This window comes from Dermacentor albipictus, chromosome 7, assembly GCF_038994185.2.
Source record: "Dermacentor albipictus isolate Rhodes 1998 colony chromosome 7, USDA_Dalb.pri_finalv2, whole genome shotgun sequence".
Classification (NCBI taxonomy): Eukaryota; Metazoa; Arthropoda; class Arachnida; order Ixodida; family Ixodidae; genus Dermacentor; species Dermacentor albipictus.
The window spans coordinates 114,460,201-114,480,654 of record NC_091827.1 but is presented as its reverse complement, the minus strand read 5'-3'; the positions used below and the strand labels follow the sequence as shown (position 1 = coordinate 114,480,654).

The 20,454-nt window shown below is 53.6% G+C and overlaps 2 protein-coding genes across 7 annotated transcripts in view; both read right to left on the bottom strand.

Moving 5' to 3' along the window:
• Klc (kinesin light chain) overlaps positions 1–20,454 on the bottom strand; it is a 184,294-nt gene that overhangs the window by 109,641 nt on the left and 54,199 nt on the right. The gene's annotated exons all lie outside the window — the stretch shown is intronic.
• On the bottom strand, positions 3,890–5,084 carry LOC135907280 (uncharacterized). The gene has a single exon (XM_065438963.2). The coding sequence runs from the start codon at positions 5,082–5,084 to the stop codon at positions 4,227–4,229; it is 858 nt and encodes a 285-aa protein (XP_065295035.2). The 3' UTR covers positions 3,890–4,226.

Sequence of the window (20,454 nt, the reverse complement as noted above, 5' to 3'; positions counted from 1 at the left end):
TTCCAGCAAACTCCTCCTATACTACATCCCAGCAACGCTAACAAGGGCTAAAAGCTGCGGTCTGCGGCTCCATTGGTCGCAGGAGGCGCCTTATTTGACACTTGCAATAAGAACACCCACCTTTATTTAGTGTTCCCTTAAAGAATACGAAAGTGCAAGAGCGCCCTGTGGCAGCTGTGGACAAGGAGGCACCGGGACTTGTAGAAAAGGAGTAAGTACGCAATTAGAAATGGCGGCCACTGCCATATACCGTGGAGGGGCAAAACATGCGCCATCATACGGGTAAAATTCTTAAGAACGCGCAATGCAAGTGCGCCCCGGCTACCTCTGCGGTTACTTCCAACTTTAAACTGCACATTTTCCCTCGCAACTCCCTTCGTATATATAGCGCTGCTCTGTTGTTCGGCCTTCGCAAAGCAGGCTCAGCAGAGCGTACGCGGGTGGACAGCGCCGAACGAGCGCAAAATGGCGACTCGGCGGGCCGCAAAGAAAAGCCGCCGCCGGCGCGGCCGTCTTTCGGGTCGGCGGAGAAGCCCCGCTTTGGCAGCCCCAGTGACACACACACGGGCGCGCACAAAGGATCCGTAAACAGGCAGACCCGAAAACTGGGTCACCGAGCACGTACTCGGCCCGCGAGCGCCGACGTGCCCAAACGGCGGAGGGAATCGGCCGCCGGAAGGCGAGGGAGGCAGTTACACGAGACGAGGAAGACGGAGCAGCGGCCGAGAGATCCAAGTTCGTCGCTTCCCTCTGTAGAGCCGTGGTAAACGAGACGGACACACGTCTTTTCGGTAACAAGGTCAAGTTTATTCTGTCAAAAGAGAGAATTGAGCGGGCGCGCGCAGCGCGCCGGAAGTGGCGAGGGCTTTAGAGAGCGAGAGGAGAAAAGAGGGAAAAGGAGCATAGAGAAGTACGGTGCGCGGACCTAGTGCGAGAGGAAAGCAGTAAACAAAGTAATAAGAAAAGGGAACTCGCGCACGACGTTCGGCACAGTGAGTCGGATCATGTGTCCGTGTGCCTGGTGTCCAACACTCTATGGCAACACTATGGCTGCGGGGGTGGTGCGCAGCTCCATCGCCGCGCCGCTACAGATTGCTCCCCCCTTAGAGAGGAAGCTGAAGCGACGAACGATGCTCACAATGCACAAGTGGCAGCCCAGTGAACGCGACGAAGAGGTGACGAACCGCGCACTTGCAAGGAGGAGTCCGCGTGTTCCGGGGAGGCGAGATAATTAAGCGCGGGTGCCTCGCTGAATGCTGGCTTGAGTCGCTCAAGCGCGATTGTATCTCGTTTCCCATTTACGTCGACGACGAAGTTAGAAGGAAAACGTTCTAAAACGGGGAATGGCCCGAGGTAGTGGGGCTGCAGCGAGCCGCGCACAGGACCGTAACGCACAAAAACATGTGTGGCTGTCTGCAAGTCCGAAGTGATGTACACTGCACGGGGTTTGTTAAAACGCGTAGGCTGCGGATGGAGGTTTCGGAACACATCGCGAAGCTGGTCGACGTACTCGCTTGCTGTTAGAGAGGAGGTGAGGGTGTTTTCTTCGAAGAAGTCGGCTGGCAGGCGAAGCGAGGTGCCGTAAACAAGCTCCGCAGTAGCGCAGGAGAGGTCCTCTTTGAAGGCAGATCGAATTCCGAGAAGCGTGAGCGGAAGTCTGTCAACCCACTTGTTTGGGCAGCCGTGCGCTGTGAGTGCTGCCTTGAGATGGCGATGAAATCTCTCGACGAGGCCATTTGTTTGAGGGTGGTAGGAGGCAGTTCGCAAGCGTGCTGTTCCGAGAAGTTGAAGTAGCTCCGTGAAAAGGGACGATTCGAATTGCCGGCCTCGATCAGTGACAACTTTCGTTGGGCAGCCAAATCGGGATACCCAAACGGAAACAAAAGCTGCGGCGACAGTAGCTGCAGACATGTCGGGGATAGGTGTCGCTTCGGGCCAGCGTGTAAAGCGGTCGACACATGTCAGAAGATAGCGATAGTCTTGGCATGGGGGTAGCGGGCCGACAATGTCGACGTGCACAACGGAGAAACGTTCGTCGGGTTGCAAGAAAGGCTTTGTGGGGGGGACAGGGTACCGCTGAACTTTCGCGCGCTGACAAGGTGCGCACGAGCGGACCCAGTCTCTGATATCTGCGTTCATGCCCGGCCAGACGAAGCGTGATGAGATAAGCTTTTGAGATGCGCGAATGCCTGGGTGTGCAAGAGTGTGATATGAGTCAAATATTTGCTTGCGGAATGAGGTGGTTAGGTAAGGCCGAGGTGTGCCCGTGGAGGTGTCGCAAACAATTGGCACATCTTCAAAGGTAACTGATTCAAGCTGAAGAGATGTTGAGGAGTCACGTAAGTGACGGAGCTCAGAGTCATTAGCTTGTTGTGTAGCCAATTCTTGGAGGTTGAAAGGAAATGATGTTGAGATAGAGCTCTTGGAGCGACTGCGTGTGATAGCATCCACGCGACTGAGGGCGTCAGCTGGTGAGTTGTCAACGCCGCTGACGTGGCGTATGTCAGTTGAAAACTCTGAGATGAAAGCGAGCTGGCGCACCTCACGTGGAGTGTATAATGATTCAGAGCGGCCGATTGAGTAGGTGAGAGGCTTGTGGTCAGTGAAGATTGTGAACGAGCGGCCTTCAAGTAGGTGTCGGAAATGCCTCACGGCGAGAAACATGGCGAGCAACTCACGGCCGAAAACACTGTAGCGTGTTTGTGCGGGGGTCATGCGTTTTGAGAAAAAGGCAAGGGGCTGCCACCCACCGTTTACTTTTTGTTGCAGTACCGCTCCGACCGCAGAGCTGGAGGCATCCGTCATGAGCGATAACGGATAGTTGGGGTTGGGATGAGCTAGCAGTGTGGCATCGGCCAAAGCGTGCTTGATAGAATTGAAAGCTTCATCTGTTGTGCTGTCCCAGGGCAGTGTGGTTGACGATTGTTTGCCGCAAAGCAAACGCTCGAGGGGTTCCAGCAGCATAGCACAGTTTCTAATGAATCGGCGGTAGAAGTTTACCAGGCCTAGAAACTGGCGCAGCTTAGTGATTGAAGCTGGCTTGGGGAACTCCATGATGGCTTGCACTTTGTGAGGAAGAGGGCGGATCCCGTTGTTATCCAAGCGATGGCCGAGAAAATCAAGTGATGGTACTCCGAACTCGCTCTTGGCAGTGTTGACGACGATACCATTTGCTGATAGGCGCTCAAAAAGCTGATGGAGATGTTGGAGGTGCTCTTCGTGGGATGAGCTTGCCACAAGCAAGTCGTCAACGTAGGCGAAAACGAACGGCAGACCGCGTGTGACTGTGTCGATGAACCGCTGTGATGTCTGTGCGGCATTTCGGAGACCGAAAGGCATTCTCAAAAATTCGAAGAGGCCAAATGGGGTAGTAATTGCTGTTTTTGGAATGTCTTCTTGTGCGACAGGAATTTGGTGAAAGGCTCGCACCAGGTCAATTTTGGAAAATACTGTAGTGCCATCCAGTGCCGACGTGAAATCTTGGATGTTAGGGAGTGGGTACCGATCCGGAATGGTTTTTGCGTTCAGGGATCGGTAGTCCCCACACGGCCTCCAGTCACCTGATTTCTTGGGGACCAAATGGAGCGGGGACGCCCAGCTGCTAGACGATGGTCGTACGATTCCAAGTTCTAACATGTGTTCGAACTCTGCTTTGGCAATTTTGAGTTTGTCCGGGGCGAGTCGTCGTGGGCGAGCAAATACAGGTGGACCAGTTGTTATGATGTGATGACGTACATCATGTTGTACGGGCTTTGTCCAGTCTGGTGGTCGCGTGAGGTTGGGGAACTGTTGAAGGAGGCAAGCAAAAGGATCACCAGCAATAGTTGAGGTTGGGGCGACTATAGGCGAGTCAGAGGAAACGACGCCATGAACAGACAGCAAGGTAGCAGTGTCCAGCAGGCGTTGGCGTTTCACATCGACGAGCAGTCCATGGTGGTCCAGGAAATCAGCGCCAATTAGAGCACGGCGAACATCAGCGACGAGGAAAACCCAACGGAACACGCGGCGCAGGCCAAGATTCAGGGTGAGGGACCGCGACTTGTAAACAGGTATCCTGCTACCGTTGACAGCTTGAAGATAGGAGGTCGGCGGTGTAGTTCGGTCGGAACGTTGCGCGGGAATAATGCTGACCTCCGCCCCGGTGTCCACCAGGTATTGCTGGCCTGTGGTTCTGTCCATGACATGAAATAGGCGACTTTTGCTTTGGCCCTGACCGGTTGTCGCCATTAAAGGTCGGCCGGCTGGTTTCCCTGCCATGCACAAGGACGGAGGCAGTGGCGCGCCTCCTGCCCGAAGCGGCGGTGATAAAAGCATACCCGTGGTGGCGTTTGAGACCGGGAGCGTTCTTCTCTTGGACGCCGTGATCTACTCGAGCTGCGGTACCTTCCGTGACGGGGTGAAGTGCGATGACGCTCCGCAGCACAAACTAATTGATCAAGGCGATTGCAGAGCACGTCGATGGGAGAATCGGCGGAGGATGATGTTTGCGGGGCTGAACTCGCAGTGGGGCTTGATGATGTTACGTTGCACACCGCTGGCGTCACCACCTCCATGACTTTGTCCGCCAAGCTGGCAAGGCTGTTGAGGTCCATCACCGTGGCTGTAGCGAGTACCATCTGAACGTTTACTGGAAGGCGCTGCATGAACAGTTCCCGCAGGAGGCGGTCATCGCTTACTGTTGTGTTGTCGCTCATGAGCTGTCGCATACGGCGAAGGAGCTGGCTTGGCCGACGGTCTCCCAAGTCCTCAGCGGAGAGCAACTGTTGCATGCGGGCTCGCTGCGATGTTGTTGTGCGCTCGAGAAGTGCAGCCTTAAGATCGCTGTATGGAGTGACGGAAGGCGGTCCAGAAAGCAGGTCGGCAACTTCTTCTGCAGCAGTAGGCGACAGTGCCGAAACAACTAGGTGGTACTTGCGTTGTTCCGTGCGAACGCCAGAGAGAATAAATTGCGATTCCGCTTGCAGAAACCAAACTGCAGGGTTGCGGTCCCAGTATGGTGGGAGTGGGATGGAAACCGCGGAGACGTCTTGTTGCTCGGTCGTGCCCGTAGGTTCAGTGTCTGGTTGCATCTCGTTGCTGTGCATGGCTCCACAATAACTTCGGCAGTGCCGCGAAGAAAACTACGGGTCACCACTTTGTAGAGCCGTGGTAAACGAGACGGACACACGTCTTTTCGGTAACAAGGTCAAGTTTATTCTGTCAAAAGAGAGAATTGAGCGGGCGCGCGCAGCGCGCCGGAAGTGGCGAGGGCTTTAGAGAGCGAGAGGAGAAAAGAGGGAAAAGGAGCATAGAGAAGTACGGTGCGCGGACCTAGTGCGAGAGGAAAGCAGTAAACAAAGTAATAAGAAAAGGGAACTCGCGCACGACGTTCGGCACAGTGAGTCGGATCATGTGTCCGTGTGCCTGGTGTCCAACACTCGGGAAGGTCCGCTTACGGGAGGCCCGCGGGACGCCCCGCGGAGTTGTTTATGGCTGCGGGGGTGGTGCGCAGCTCCATCGCCGCGCCGCTACACCTCAAATGAGCGACCTTCATCCGTCGGCCCCGTGTGTCCATCTATAAATGGTGGCGTGTCATTAACTACAAGGAGAGCGACGCTGCGGTGCTGCACAGCTGCACAAGGGGTTGGGATTGAGGCCACGCGGTCAGCTGTGTGGATATATATGTAAGAGAGAGAGAGAGAGAGATCTGGAGAATCGCTTGTTTTCTTTCATGTCGTCTTCGAACCGAATGCGCAGTGAGCAGTGCGAACACACACGGGTCGGCTGGCTGCCGGAACCAACAGTGGCCATCGTCCCGCGGCCGGTTCCGTTCCGATGGAGTTCGCCGAAGGGGGTGCAATGAGAAACTACGAGAAGGGGGGATAAAAAAGCGGTTGAAGGAGGGGGAGAGGAAGGGAGATGGGGCTTTTCAAACGAGCTCCATTTTGGGCTTCGACCGTAGAAAAGTGGATCGAGCGAAGGTCTCCGGGGAAATGTGGTGCAGTACGCGGCCCTAATACGTACGTCATGCAACACTGAAAAAAAAAAAGATTGAAAGACCACCGCAGACAAGGGAAAAAAAAGGCCATTATATAACAACCACTGATCTTTCTGAAAACTACATTTTCAGAAGAAGAAAAAAAATCATCGACAACAGAGCTTTTTCTGGAAAGAGCCGACCCTCGAGGAAATAAATATTCGCGCAATCGTCTATTTCCTCCTGACACACAAGACGCCGGCGCACGTCTGGATTAAGGTGACAAATGTGTCTCAGCTTGGCGAGTATAGCGTCAACAGAACAAACAAGCGTCGAGAGAAGAAACAAAGGCGTTGGCTGCTGCCGGTTATCGTGGAGAAACGAACTACTCGTGTTAGATTGAATCCTTCTCTGTTCGGTAGCGCAGCGTAGCATTTCTTCGGAGACGGCACAAGAGCCGCCACGTAGCCGTTTGCACGAACTTCAAGGTTCGAAATTTAAGAAATACAAAGTCTTCGCTTTCCCCGTCGCCGTATAGCCTCGTGGACATATTGCGCTGCGCTGTCGAGCTCGAGGTCGTGAGTTCGATCGCGGCCGCGGTGACCCCATTTCGATGACAGCGAAATGCAACCCCAGAGTGGTCAAAATTTAATTCGGAGTCCGCGACTACGTTGCCTCGAGTTTTGCAGTGGCAAAAGGTTGACGAAGAAAGGGAAGAAGAGGTACGAAGCGCTTCGTCCGCCCGCATCGCTCTTACGTCATCTCTTTTGCCAGTGTAAAACCCGGCGCAACGTATAATCACGAACGTGCCGCTTTACTTAATCCGGAGTCCTTCACTACGGCGTGCCTGATAATCGCATCGTGGTTCTGGCACGCAAAAGACGCGAACTTAATTTTCTTGTGATTTTTTCCGACAAGCTTTCTCGTTTTTTCGCCAAATGATTGGAAAAAGGTAAGTTTCAAAGACTAACAATCTCAGTTTAGGCAGTTTTGTGCTCTGGTGTCCCCTCCCCATATTATGGACCATCGTTCCTAGTTTCAGGCACGCAAAATATATCACCACCAAAAAGCGATTTCATGCCCGCTGCAGGACGGAGGCGTCGCCCAGAGATCTCCGAATGACCCGGTATTGGGCCAGCTGACGTCACCTTATGCTAGCACGTTTCCTAATTTCAGCACGCCATCTAATTCTCTGCCGCCGTCGACTACGCCTAATTCTGTTTCCTTGGCGCTCACCCGGCGATTCTCACGGAACGTGGGTTATTGCCCTAAGCGCGTTACGTGGCCCGGCCAACTTTTACCCCCGTGGGTCCACTGCCTCACAGCTTACGGGTGTTCTGTCGCCACTTTGGCCCCTCCGGATCCCGAGCTGTGCCGAAAAGCGTGCCCCGCGCCGCCGAATCGGCTGCTCGCGTTCTCGGGAGTGGTGGCGCTATACCTTGGAAAAGGACTGGAGGGGCAACGCAAAATCCTTTCGGAAATGAGGCAGGAGCACCTGCGGTTTTATAACGGTTCGGAAAGTGAACCGTTCTCCTGCCCACGCCTCATTGGCCAGAATGGCGCTTCTTTTGCTGACGAAAGCACGATTCTAAGCCCTAATTCTATAGGATGCACGACCACGTCCGACTCGCCCGTTTCTTTCCATCCACCTGCGCGTTATTTCTCGACGCGTCGCCCACGGACTGCAGACAGGCCAAAGCGCACTGACCACGGCGCGCCTTTCGTGCAGTCTTGCTGGCCAGGCACGCGTGCGGTGTCGGATGCGTGCGTACTAGTGCCGAGACGCAGCTGCATGTTCACAGCAGAATGTGTCTGCATAGGGTTTTTTTTTTTCCTAGTTATTGACATAGACAAGATTGACAGTAAATGCTGAATTCAGTGTCTATCACCGACGGAAGCTGCGAAAATTCTGCAACGTTTTAGTGACTTTCGGTTGCATTCGCCAGGCTTAACGTTCGAATGCGATTGAACGACACGCGTACTACTTTCTGCAAGCATAGAATAACGGCGTCCGCAGGTATATATATATATATATATATATATATATATATATATATATATATATATATATATATCTTAATTCCTCAAGCGTTGTCCCTCAAGCGCTGCTTAGGAAACGGTCCGCCTATACGCGGGGGGCCGATTTAAAGCCACTTTCGGCGCCGTTTCCTCCTACCGTCAACAAAACGACGTATCTACGGACATCGTATGGTGGATGATTCGCACTGCAGCTTTAATCGATGTTTTATAACCTGAGTTCACCCCAAATTCTGCAAGGAACGTATAGGCGCCATTCTTTACCGAACACGTTATCCGCCACGCTCCTTTAAATTGGAAGGCGCACTGAACGACACCGACAACGTATGCTTGGAGAGATGCTCTGCCACGCAACCAGTGTGTATCCAGAGTATTTCGTGGCCGGAACGTTCAAAAGTGGTTCCCGACGCAGCTCCACCAAATTACCCAAGAGTGCGCCAAGTACGCTTGCCTCAATGGATGCCACGCTCGCACTCGGGCGGAAGAAAAATGTGGGTAAAAAGTGACCGCAGGATGGATAGGTGGGCTAGTTCGCAACACATTATTAGAAACGCATAATTATTAGAACGCTCTTTTATGCACTGAGCCACAAAAGTAACTGAAACGCCCACGTATTACGTCCCAGACTTTGCAAATAATACCTGGAAACCGGTGTCACCAGTGAAATTCATTTCAAATGGATACCGCTTGCATGGTCACCGGCTACGTGCCATGCGTAAATTGCAATAGGCGTCATATAGTAATTAATTACGAGGTTAATTAGTGAAGTTTTCTTAATTCGTAGTATGAGTTTCGATTTCTCGTGCTAGTAATATCCGCCTCTTCGAACAATCCAGCTCAAGGACAAGGATTACATTATCTACTACAGGCGAGTTGCAAAAAATTTCAGAAAATTTTAAAAAAATTATCACCCCGTATGGCGCAACTCACGGTGGTCTGCTCCGGAAAACCGTCTGCTGCACTTCGCTCCTCGAAGAGGCAGGAAATGTGTCGAGTGAGCTCTCGAACAACACTTTGCACATGTCATGAACGCACTTTAAATCACGGACACGGGACCTCGAAGAGGAGCGACACAATGCTAAAGCATTTCTCTCGCGTTTAGCGCTAAGTCGTATAACGTATACGTCGGTCGTGCACACAACGCACGGAGGCGCAAGGCCGATCGCCGGTCGGCTTCGACGGAAGGGAAAGCAGTACCGCGCTGCTCGAGGCTGGCGTACGCGGAACGAGAGACAGAGACGGTTATTAAAGTTAATCAATAAAACGCAGCGCCGATAGTGCTTCGCGTGCGGTGTCCGGGCTACGTACATTGTTTTACTCCTCCGTAGCCACAGCAACAGCCATGCCGCAGATGGCTTCGACGCAGACGGGCATCGCGGTGTCGGTGGCCACCAGCACCGATGAGAGCATGCGGCTCTCGGGTGCCGTATCGTCGGACGTGCGGTTCCGACGAGAGTGTGGGCATTCGGGCGAGCTCGCCAATGGCCGACCGTATACAGATGAAACACAAAGCGGACTTCGTCACGAACGAGAGCACGGCGTAAGCGCTTCCAGAAACAAAAACGACGCCGAACCGTACGTACGTCCGAAAACCAAATCAAGACGCGAACGCACACGCAACCGGCACGAGGGGAAAAAAGAAAGGAACCAAGTCCTTTTACAGTAAGCGGAAATGGCCACTGGGCCCGCACACCCAGTTGTGCGAATCGTCGCAGGCGGCTCGCTCCAAATATGCGGCAGCGGAACGACTTCGTTCGTATACGCATCGATGCAACGAAGTACCCAGCACGGACTGGGCCCCGGCAAAAGGACGAATCCCAACTCGGATTATACGCTTGGTTTACTTCGACGGCTTCCAACCGGGAAACAGGGGCAGCCTGAAGGCGGCCAGATGACTTTGAGAAACTACAACAGCGCCAATTCTATCATTTCCTTTGTACTTCCTGCGCTTTCCCCATTACCTTGAGCCATTCCTTCCACGTGCCTCTCCTTCCACGTTCAAAATAAATAAATAAACAGCGAGACGCTGCCCGCGTTGCAGCAGTCGTCGCACCCAGCGCGTCTCCCTGCCACGACGCGCGACGTCCTTCTTTGGCAACGTTCCAGCTGGTATGCAACAAACTCCGCGGTGTTGCCTACAGGAACTGTGTGCACGCCGCTTCGTTTAGCGCAAACGCCAGCGTGAGTGCCGACTGAGTTTCTACTTTTGGAAAAGAAATAAACAAACGACGTCGTCAAGGAGCCAAAGGTGACAAATGCGCATCGCAAACGCATCGTCCCGTCAACGGTATCGACCGGGTCTCGGACATGGGCCAACAGGCGACCTTGGAACTTGAGCGAGAAATGACCCTAACCTCAGGACGCCAGAAGGACGCCGAAAGAAAAATCAAGGAGTGGAAAAGAAAAAACCAAGCAGAATCGGCAGCCGCCGCGTCCTCCGTTTCTCCCACGCAGCGCGTACGGAGGATCTGTGCGCCAGGCGTGACACGAGGCGCGGACGGGGGAGCTCGACGTCGGCCACTGCCGACACACGCACGCGTTCTCCCAGAGTACTCCCTCGAGTCGCGAGGTTTCCGGTTCGCGTCGCTTTTTTGCTCGCACCCATGCCCGAGCATGTTGGGAAAGTTAATTGACGCCGGTCAGGGACCCTGTAGTTAGAAGCACGTCGGCGTGACTACCCTTGCAGCTCCGTCTCGGATCGTATGCTATATAAACCTAACTTCCCTTCCAGTAATATGCGCTGCTTTTCGCGAAAGATGAAAGAAGAAAAATAAAAGAAAAAAACCGACCAGCGAGCTTTTCTTTTTTTTCTTTTTTTCTGTTTTTTGCGCTCTTGCTGCGTTCTTCGAAAAGCGACGCACTCAACCAAAAATATAGTGTACAAACTGTCGACTGCACAGACGCTTCGTCGCACACGGCCTGGTTCGAGACTGCACGACGTCGGTGCTTCCCTCCTTCGAGGGGGCGCGCACTTATAATGGCACAACGGGACAAACACGCCGCCGCCTCACCCTTGGGGAGATCCCGCGTCCGAGTCAACCGTTTGTCCGGAGGAGCGAGCCGCTGCCACGTCGCCGAGACCGCGAATCGAGCGGGAGGGACACCACGGGGCCACGGACCAGGCACACACGCATCGCAGCTCGACAGGACGACGGCCACACACGAGAGCGCGCACCGCGCGTGAAGGACGCGTACCGTGGTCGACGGCGCACCATTCGGGCAGAGCAACCACCAGCGTGTACCTGTAATTTACCTTGTAATTTACAAGCACCCTCTCTCTCGCGCGGGAGAGGTGACCCACACCGGAGGAGAGCGCGTCACGCGATGCGCGCAGCGGGAACTGCCACGATCGCGCGACAGGCACATCGTAACGGCGGTGTGTACAGACGAGATTTCGGACAGCAAATAAGGACTGCAGGTAAGGAGGCAGAGAACAGGTTCTCGCGGGTGTGAAACCGTACGTCACTCGGAGTGGCCATCTGGCAAGCTGCGCACGTCGACTGTACAGTGCAACGGGGATGCAGATAACCGGCACAGCTGGACACGTCCGGTGATCGCGCTCTACGTAGCGGGCAAGTGAAACGGTTCATAGCCGAGCTCCACCTCGAAGAGATGCACGAGGACAGACGCCCATCCGCATTTTCCCACCACGTTCGAAGTCGAAGATTCTGCGTGCCGCTTTAATTACGTGACAGAGCCAACGCGCCCAAAACTGCACCTCGCTAAATCACTATCACTAATTGAAAGACCGTCAAGTACATCTATACGGAGACACGGTCTCGAACGAGCTCACTGTACGGATATAACGAGACGCCAACAACGCCCGTCTCCTTATATCCTCAATCGCACTCTCCGTGACGCTTCGTAAACACGCCATGCCACACCGTGCACGACACGGTCCGCGGCCGATCCTCCTCCGCGTAGCTGCGCACGTAATTGCGCGGACTGACTGCACGCGCCGCAAGAAAAAAAATTGGAGGACGCTTAAGCTTCGCCTTCAAGAGTGGAACGCGACAGCGTTCCCGTCGTCCCGCCAAGGGGTGTAGGACAATGGGCTACAGGGCAGCCATCACTTACGAGGCGGCCCGCATCGGACGCGGTGAGCGTCGAGCCATATGGTCGAGCAACGCGGCGTTCGGCGCAGCAACGAAACGTGCGCCTGAGCAAGCGGAACGAACCGAAGAACTCCGTATCTCTCGGAGGGGGAAATGATGCACGCCAGCCAAACGTCGTGATGGCACGGGCAGAGAGATAGACAGATAGTGATCTAAAGAAAGGAAGGACGCTTAGGGAGCAAGGCGAAGCGTTGTCAGGGGAGAGAGTCCGAGCCGCGACAGCTCCAATGCGCGCGTCGCGCTATCTGTCGGGGCAGCGCCGTACATGGAGAGGAGGGGGTCTTCTGTGTTTGCCGCAAGATGGCTCTGCGTGTGCGGAAAGCGCAAAAGAAATGCAGCGAAACGCACTTCGCTACTCGTGTAATTGCGACTTCTGTAAGTTACATGTTCATAATTACCGATATACACCGCAGTGTAACTTTCCACGGCTCGTTTCGAAGGCAACACCGCATTCACTAGAGGCGCGTTTGTACCTCTTGGCAGCATCGAACTCGTGGCTGAGTGGTAGCGTCTCCGTCTCACACTCCGGAGACCCTGGTTCGATTCCCACCCAGCCCATCTTGGAAGTTGCTTTTTATTTATGGAGTGCCTGCCGTGATTTATCGCTCACGGTCAACGCCGCGGACGCCGACACCGCCGCCGACACCCGACGCCGACGACACCGGCTTTTCTGCGACACGAGCTCCTTAACGCTATCGCGTTAAAATGCCGCGACTCGTTCTCGGAGCCCTTTCGTGCCTGCCGTGGCCCGGACAAGCCCGGCGTCCCCGAACTCTCCCAAGGCCGCTCGCGATGCCGAAGAAGAGATCGCAGCCGAGCACACGACACGGCCCGTGGGTGCGTGACTCGCCGCGCCGTTCATTCCGCGGCGCGGGAGCTGCAGCTGCGCCGAAGCGAGCTGCCACCGTCGTTGCTGCGTTTGCGAGAGGAGCGGCCGCTATATTCCGAGAACGCCTCGCAGTGGACGCCCCGTCGTAGAGAACGCGTATCAAAGGCTTTTGCACGCGCAACCGACAGAAATCCACAGACGTATACGCTGACACTACACGGAAACCGGGGAGGGAGCTGAAAAAAGTAAACGTACAAAACGGTACTTGGAATAAAGCGGAATTGTCGGGAGGCAAGCGCACGTCAAGCGACGCGCATCAACACTGACAAGGGCAGAGATGGTCGCCGACGGAGGACCACCGAATCTGCACAAATTCGCAAGTACGCGACTCACCCGAGTACGGCCAGTTCTGCACAAATCCGCAAGCAGTATCTTGTGGATTTGTGCAGCACTGATCTTTGGCCACGTTCGTGAAAAATAATAGTTCACGTTCAGCCGACAATGGCGCGAGGCTTCGTGTGCACTGGTGCCAATCATTGCCTCTCGCGCGTGCGGCTCGCCTCATGCAAACCGCGACACGACACAGCAGAGATGACGCGCCAGGAGACAAACGGTCGTCCCGCAATGCTCGCCGCGGATGCCTTGCTCGGACGCGATAGTCGGCCAGACGGGGCACGGGAAACGCGGTCGAGCGTGACCGGCCAGCCTTGCGCATTAACTTCTGCGATTTCGAAGCATAGTGCCGCGCACTTGGCACTCGGAGTGAATCGAGAAACGCCTTTCGCGATTTGCTCAAGTGTGCTTCAATCTGTATTCCTTCGTCGCGTCAACCGCTTGCGCTTTTCGTTAACCACGGGCGGCGACCGACAACGCTTGCCTCGCGTTTACGAAAACGACAAACACGCGGCCAACAGAGCGCGGACAGAATGTAGGCACGCTGAATGCGACCGCACAAAGCATCGCGCGACGTGGGGTGGACGGTGAAGGAAGTTACGAAATAACTGGGATCAAAAACGGCGCAACACGACGGGAGACCGGACGAAGAAAGACGCGGCGGCGTCGTAACAACTCGCTCGAGCTTCCACTTGGGCAGTTACGAAAGCAGTAACAATTGAAAGGCAGAGGAGGGAACGAAATGAGGGGAGGGTTGGCGTGCGATATATCGGCGGCAAGACAAACGCAATTAGCCGGGCCTCGTAAGCGAACGGCCCCGAACCTCTGCCGGGTGGGTGGCGCATGCAGAGAAGCGTAACGCAGAATGCGCAGCCAAGTTGCCGCTGTCTCCTCCTCTTGCACGCGCGCCGCTGCTCACGCGGCCACCGCTTTCCCTCCGAGCAGCGGCGGCGGCGAAAGGCCGTTGCACTGCGCTCGTGCCGAGGTCCCCTGGCCGCGAAAGAGGGGCGCCGGCGCGCACTCAGTGGCAGCGCAGCGGTGACGGGTCCGAGAAGCGATCAACCACTCCGCCCCGGCAGGTTGGCCGAACGGGGTGCAGCGCAGCAACTTGCCCGCAGCAGTTTGGCGTACGCGGTGGACGACGCCAGACGAGGAAGCGGCTCTTTTTGTTTTTGCATGCACTACACATAGGCGGAGCTGCGTGGCGACGTCTTTCGTCCCCCCCCCCCCCTCCCAAACGCATCGTGGAGAACCCACGCAACGCCACCATCTATGGACCTTTGCGAAAAGGGGAAAAACGGGCAAGTTGGCACCGATTCGTAATAGACAACCACGAGAAAAAGAAAAACTGTGAACGACGCATAGGAATACACGGACATTAGCCTTCCTTCCTCTACCCCCCCCCCCCCCCCTTAAACAGGAACGATTGGGTCATCGTAGTCAGAATATGAAGATAGCTTAATGGCATATCGCTGTCGTATCAGCGCCGCCGCTATCAGTGCGTGATCGACGAAAGACAGAAGACGACTGCAGTTCAAAACGCCAGCAATGGGAAAGAGCCCCGTCTTTATTTCCACAGCCGTTTAGTAGAACCAGCGTGACGTCAGTGACACGGGGTTCCATACATGCGTCAGGCGCAATGACTCGGCGCGCCCTGCGGGAGCGTGCTTTCAGCCGCAGAGAAATACATTCCGGCACAATCGCCTTTGAAACGGGGCGGTGACAAGTAGCTCGCTTCAAATAATCACATATGCTATACATGCTTATCAGTTTAGTATTTCGCCTACATCTTAATCTTTTCTCTCTTCCTTAAAACCTCTATATCTACCTTGTAGAGCTACCTGATATACCTGTAATGTATCCAATCCTATCAATTTCTTCCCTGCGTTTTTCTTTTGCTTTGTTTATTTTTGACCGATACACTAAACGGACCTTGGTTATCTCGACTGCTGACCGGTTATCGCTTCCATCCGCTTTGAATCCCAGCGCTTCTGGAAAGCGAAAGTTTCCTACGGGTCCCGCTGGGCGAATATGCCGTCGCATTCAGTTAGGGCACGCCGAGTCGGTTCCGGATTTTCGCTGCAGCAGACACGAGCCTCATCCCGTTTAGAATATTTGCTCAGGTACATTTTTGTCCTTAGCCAACCGGCTCGAGTCAATAGCGAGGTAATGCTCCTTCTGTTATCCTACATACCTTCGCTTCCAAATTATTTCTTGCCATTCTTGTGTATGTCCGTGGTCTGACTCGTTTCCATACTTTGCAACAAATTTACTGTTTCTGCTTCTCTCATTTTCTCTTCCCGCGGTTGTCTGTCTACGCTTTCAATTACCGCGTACCTGGCCACCCACTTTCTTGCACCGCTTCCTCCACTCCGTGTCTGCGCTTTTGAGGCATAGCTATTAGTGCGCTTTAGCCGCCATTTGTTTCTCCTTTTTTTTTTTCACCTATGCTCTCCCGTCTGAAAAACAAATTTTGCTCTGCGCTTGTCTCAGTTTAGCAGCACGAGTTTAGCAGCATGACGGCTCGTTCAATCACGGTACGTTAGAAACGTATTTATGTCGCACAGGTATTCTCGTAGGAGAGAAAAACAGTGAAGACAACATACGTTAAGCGCTACGCTGCTGCTAAGTTTTGCACCTGTACAGCTGAACTTGCGATAGTGCGCCACCGTCTTCGACAATGCGTAAATTGTGACAGGCTAGACTCCTCTCCCGAACGAACTTGGCCACAAGGCACGGACACGGAACTCTATGCTAATTAACGAGCAAATGAAGGACGAAGTGGCGCTTAAGACGCATACGGCGTAGGCCACACAGTTTCCTGAAAAAAAAAAATTGAAACGGCAAAGCGTGGCACTCGTGTCTACGGAAGGCATACATGCGTTCGCGGTTTTTAGCCAGTGCGGAATTACGGGCAGTACACCAATGTGCCTAAACTTGGTCTTTCCGGTTTCGAATGGCTTCGTGACTCTGCAGAGTGGTCACTTTCAACAAAATATTGCGCTACAACTGCGACAGCTCCCAATGATTACGCATGTGCGCAGATACTTATACGGCAGGCTGTGCCTACAATGTCGCGCGAGTGCTTGGAAATCACGAAGCAGTATAAGACACGTCACAAGAACGTCTGAAACCAGATAAATCCATGCGGCGCTCACGCATCACGTGACGCCCGAAATATTGCAGCACGGGAGTTTCGCGCTGTTAGATATGGAGCTGGTTCCTGCGATTACTTCGAGTTCCCCAGACCACATCGGATTGCAGCACAGCTAATTGAGGAATGCAGAAGCAGGAAAGCGCATTCCAGAGAAGCGGCCGAGCAGACAAGTTTAAGGCAACGAGTTTACATGCCAACAAGTTCGTGCGCCGCCGGGATTAGCAGGTGGGCATCCGACAATGAAGCAGGTGCAGCCCTCCCCTTCTCTTTGTTCGAAGTGCATTGCCAGTCTGCGATGCAAGACCGCAGCAAGCCGCCAGGTGTGACACCACGACACGGGCGCCTACCATTGGCTGAAAGTGGCGTCATCGGAGCGGACTCTCCCATTGGTCAAACATGACGTGACTTGCAGTGCTCGGAGGGTTTATAAGAAGCCTTCCAGAGAGACCTGAGCATGCTGGAGAATGCCCTGATTCCCTGATTCACCTCTCTCGAACTTCTTGCCGCGGGCCGCAGCGTCCGAGTTGCTGCTGGCCCGTAATGACAGTACGTCTGATACTTGTCGCTCACCTCTCTATGTATAGAATGTAGAATATAAACCTTCCCAAGTTTTGGGTCTCCATCCCGAAGTCCCGTCCTCCAACCCCTACATCTGGTTGGCAGCGGTAGGATCGCCTCCGAATGCATCAGCTGGTGGCAGCGCTACGGATAAACCTTCGTCAAGAGAGATCATAAGGAACCGGGAAGAACGAAGAAGAGAGAGCCTTCGTCGAAAGAGGTCCGAAGAAACTGGGAGTAGCGAAGAAGGAGCGAGCCTTCGACCCAGGGAGTCCGGAGGAACCGGCAACAGCGGACGAGCGAACCGGATGGCAGGGTGCTGCAACCGTAAGTGAGCGCGTGGTTTTTTTCCTTATGATTCGCCAGACTCAAAGGTTGTGTGTTCAATTTTGATAGTTCTGGGAATCGGGAGTTTGTTGCATTGTGTGTTTGCACAAATTAATTAAGGAAAACAGTTTTAACCACCTGTCGGGGCAGCTGCCATGGATCTTAGAAGGTTGACGAGGTTAGACTTGTTGTTGGTGTGCGACGATTTGGGAGTTGAGGCGGACGAACGGATGGAAACGCCAGCTATCATAAAGGCGATTAACGATAGTGGCAATGACGACAAAAGCATTGAGCTTGCTTGGGAGGTGATACAGGAGCCACGGGAGCGAGAGCGTCGTGTACGTTTGCGAGAGCGTCGTGAGCTTAGGAGTGAGCGTCAGCGTGAAGAACGCGAGAATGAACGGAAGCAGGAGCTTCAAGAACTTACTCTGAGGTGTCAGCGTCACGTACGTGAGAATGAACGCGAACGGGAGTATCAGCAACGTAAGCTTGAGCGAGAGGAAAAGTATGAAAGAGAGAAGGCAGCACTGATCAAAGAGATACAGTATTGTGATCAGGTATTGGCACAGAGACAACGGCTGTCTGAGAATTCTGTAGGTAGTACAGAGCGAAAGAATGAGGCAGCATCTAGCAGATTTTCGCCAGAAGCCGACGAAAAGAGTAGTGCCTGTGAGATTGGCTGCCGATTCATAAGTAAAGGGAGAAGGCTAGCTGCTAACGATGCCTTAGTGGCAATAGAGGCCGTTAAAGGCCAGAGTGAGAGCGACGAGGTGCTGTGCCAACAGATGACTGTGGAGACAGCTAGGCCAGCTGCGAACAAATTGGCACAGTTACCACGTGTGTGCGTCGCTAGTAAGGTTAGCGAGGTTGCTAGCGAGGAAAAGGGTACTGCTGACCAGACAGAAGGGAGCACCCATGTAGAGCCAGATGTGCATGCAGAAATGAAGTGCGAGCTGGACGATGCAGTTGAGAATAGTTCTCGGGGTGGCGAGCTCCGTAGCTCACGAGAAAACAACTGCATTGTTCAGGGATCGGTGCGGCTCTCCGCCAGTCTAGGTAGCCTAGAGAGGGATGATTCACTTATTAATCATTCGGACTGTGCGCGTGAGACAGCGATCGATACCGACGGGCTGTGTGCCGATTCACAGCGTGAGCTGGGCAATGTAGTAGAGGGCAGTTCGCAAGAGTGCGAGTTGTCTTACTCGAGTAAAGCCTGCTGCATTGTGCCAGAGTCGGTTGAGCTGTCCGCCAGTCGAGGCAAAGAGAGTGTAGATTTAAATGTAAATCACTCAGACTGTGCGGGTAAGAGACCGATCCGGGCCGACGAAATGTGTACCGGCCAGCACGAGGCACGAGGCGACATGAAAGCGAGTGCAAAGAGAAAGCGCCGTAAAAAGAGGCGCGGTAAAGACCGAAAGTCGGTAACTTATGTTGCGCCGCCAAAGATGGCGAGAGCCCCAAGAGGGCAGGGCGCGAGGAAGAAGGTGCGGTCGTCTAGGACGATGTTGACGCATCCAGAACGTTCGAGCCACAGGTCAAAAGGGGACCGCGAAGAATGTTCTGCGCGGACGCGGACAAAGGGCACGGGGCAGTTAAGCTCCTCGTCGTTCCGTAGTTCTTTTTATAGCTCAGCGTGCAGTTCGAAGAAACGCAAGGTGGTAGGACGAGACCAGGTGGGGAGTAGCGACGCGGTCAATCGAGTTCGTGTTGAAAGCGAGGCGCGGGGACGCAAATCGGCAGGAGACAGCCACGTCTTGGGGGAGCTGATAGTGAGTCAGCCCTTTTGTTGTTCCTCCGTAGCCAGAGTAGCTTTGAGACCACGCCCACCGCGGGTCAGGCTGAAAGTATGAGTCAGTCGTAAGCAATCGGGAACGCGAAGCCAAGAGAGCTTCCGTAGAAATGAAACGTGTTATTTTGTTTTATTTTTGAGCATCGGAATGTTTCCGCGATTTGAGACTAGGATTTCTTTCAATGTGTAAGGTTTGAGCTTTGTTCATGTTTTCGTTCGAGAAGCTCGAGATTTGAAAGATGCGTTTTAGGTAAACATGTAGTCTCGCGAGATGCTCGTTAATAAGTAGATAGGCTTTTTTTTTGCGTGTGTGAGTAACCTGAGGGTCAAGGTTATTGTTGCGAGGCCTATCGTAAAGCGCGTGTTTTATTTAACCTTCTTTCTTTTTAAGTGTTGAATTTTCGAAGGTTAAGCGCGTAGATTTTAAGTGAGTGCATAATTTGCACTGAGAAGCGTTCTTAGTTCCATTAGCGCATGTCCTGTGTGGACGGAAGGAAGCAGATTTATGAGTGGGTTGCTCGTGTGTGTATAGGGCAGCCGTATTCTGACTTCTCTGATAAGTATGCGTGGAACGAGTTATTAAAAGACGCATTATTTTAAGAGTTCTGCGGAGTGTGTAAGTCCCGCAAGTTTAATTGTTCGTTTACGTCACGTGTCCTGTAGGACCTTCAGGGAAAAAACGTGAGTAAGCGTAAGTGAAGAGTTTGCCTACAACGCAAGTACGCGTTTTGTTTAGTGACCACAAGGCTAGTGCGCTTGTGATTACGTACTTGTGAGGTTGACCAGATTGTTCAGTGGCACCAATACGTGCGATAAGTACGCCACTGCGATAGATTGGAAACATGCTGTTCGTGTAGTTAGGCCACTTAAGTTATGTTCGGCTGTTTTCATTTGTTGTTTGCATCGTCAGCGACCCTTTTGTTTTGCAACAACAATAGTACTCTGGTCTTGTCGGCAATCGAGGAGAAATGGATAGCTGTTTGGAAGGGTGGTTGGAACTGTTGTCAAAATTGGGGAACTAAAAGATCAGGGTTGATTTGGACTCAGTAATAGCCTGGCGAGTCAGGGGTGAAGAGCCTGCGCTTACGCGTGGTGCAGCGCTGTGTTGTTTGGTTTGTTTGACGTTTGTTCTCCAGGGCCTAGGATCCCGAAGTTCGTCAAACGAGGCTCGACCCCAGTACCCTGCAGCTTCTTTCAGCGTTCCTCCTGGCCAGCGAATTGAGTTCACCGGCCATTCAGAACAACCGGGGCGAGGACGAGCTGTTAGATATGGAGCTGGTTCCTGCGATTACT

What these genes read in the sequence shown, in the direction of transcription:
- LOC135907280 (XM_065438963.2), bottom strand. Translation starts at nt 5,084, where the DNA reads ATGCACAGCAACGAGATGCAACCAGACACTGAACCTACGGGCACGACC.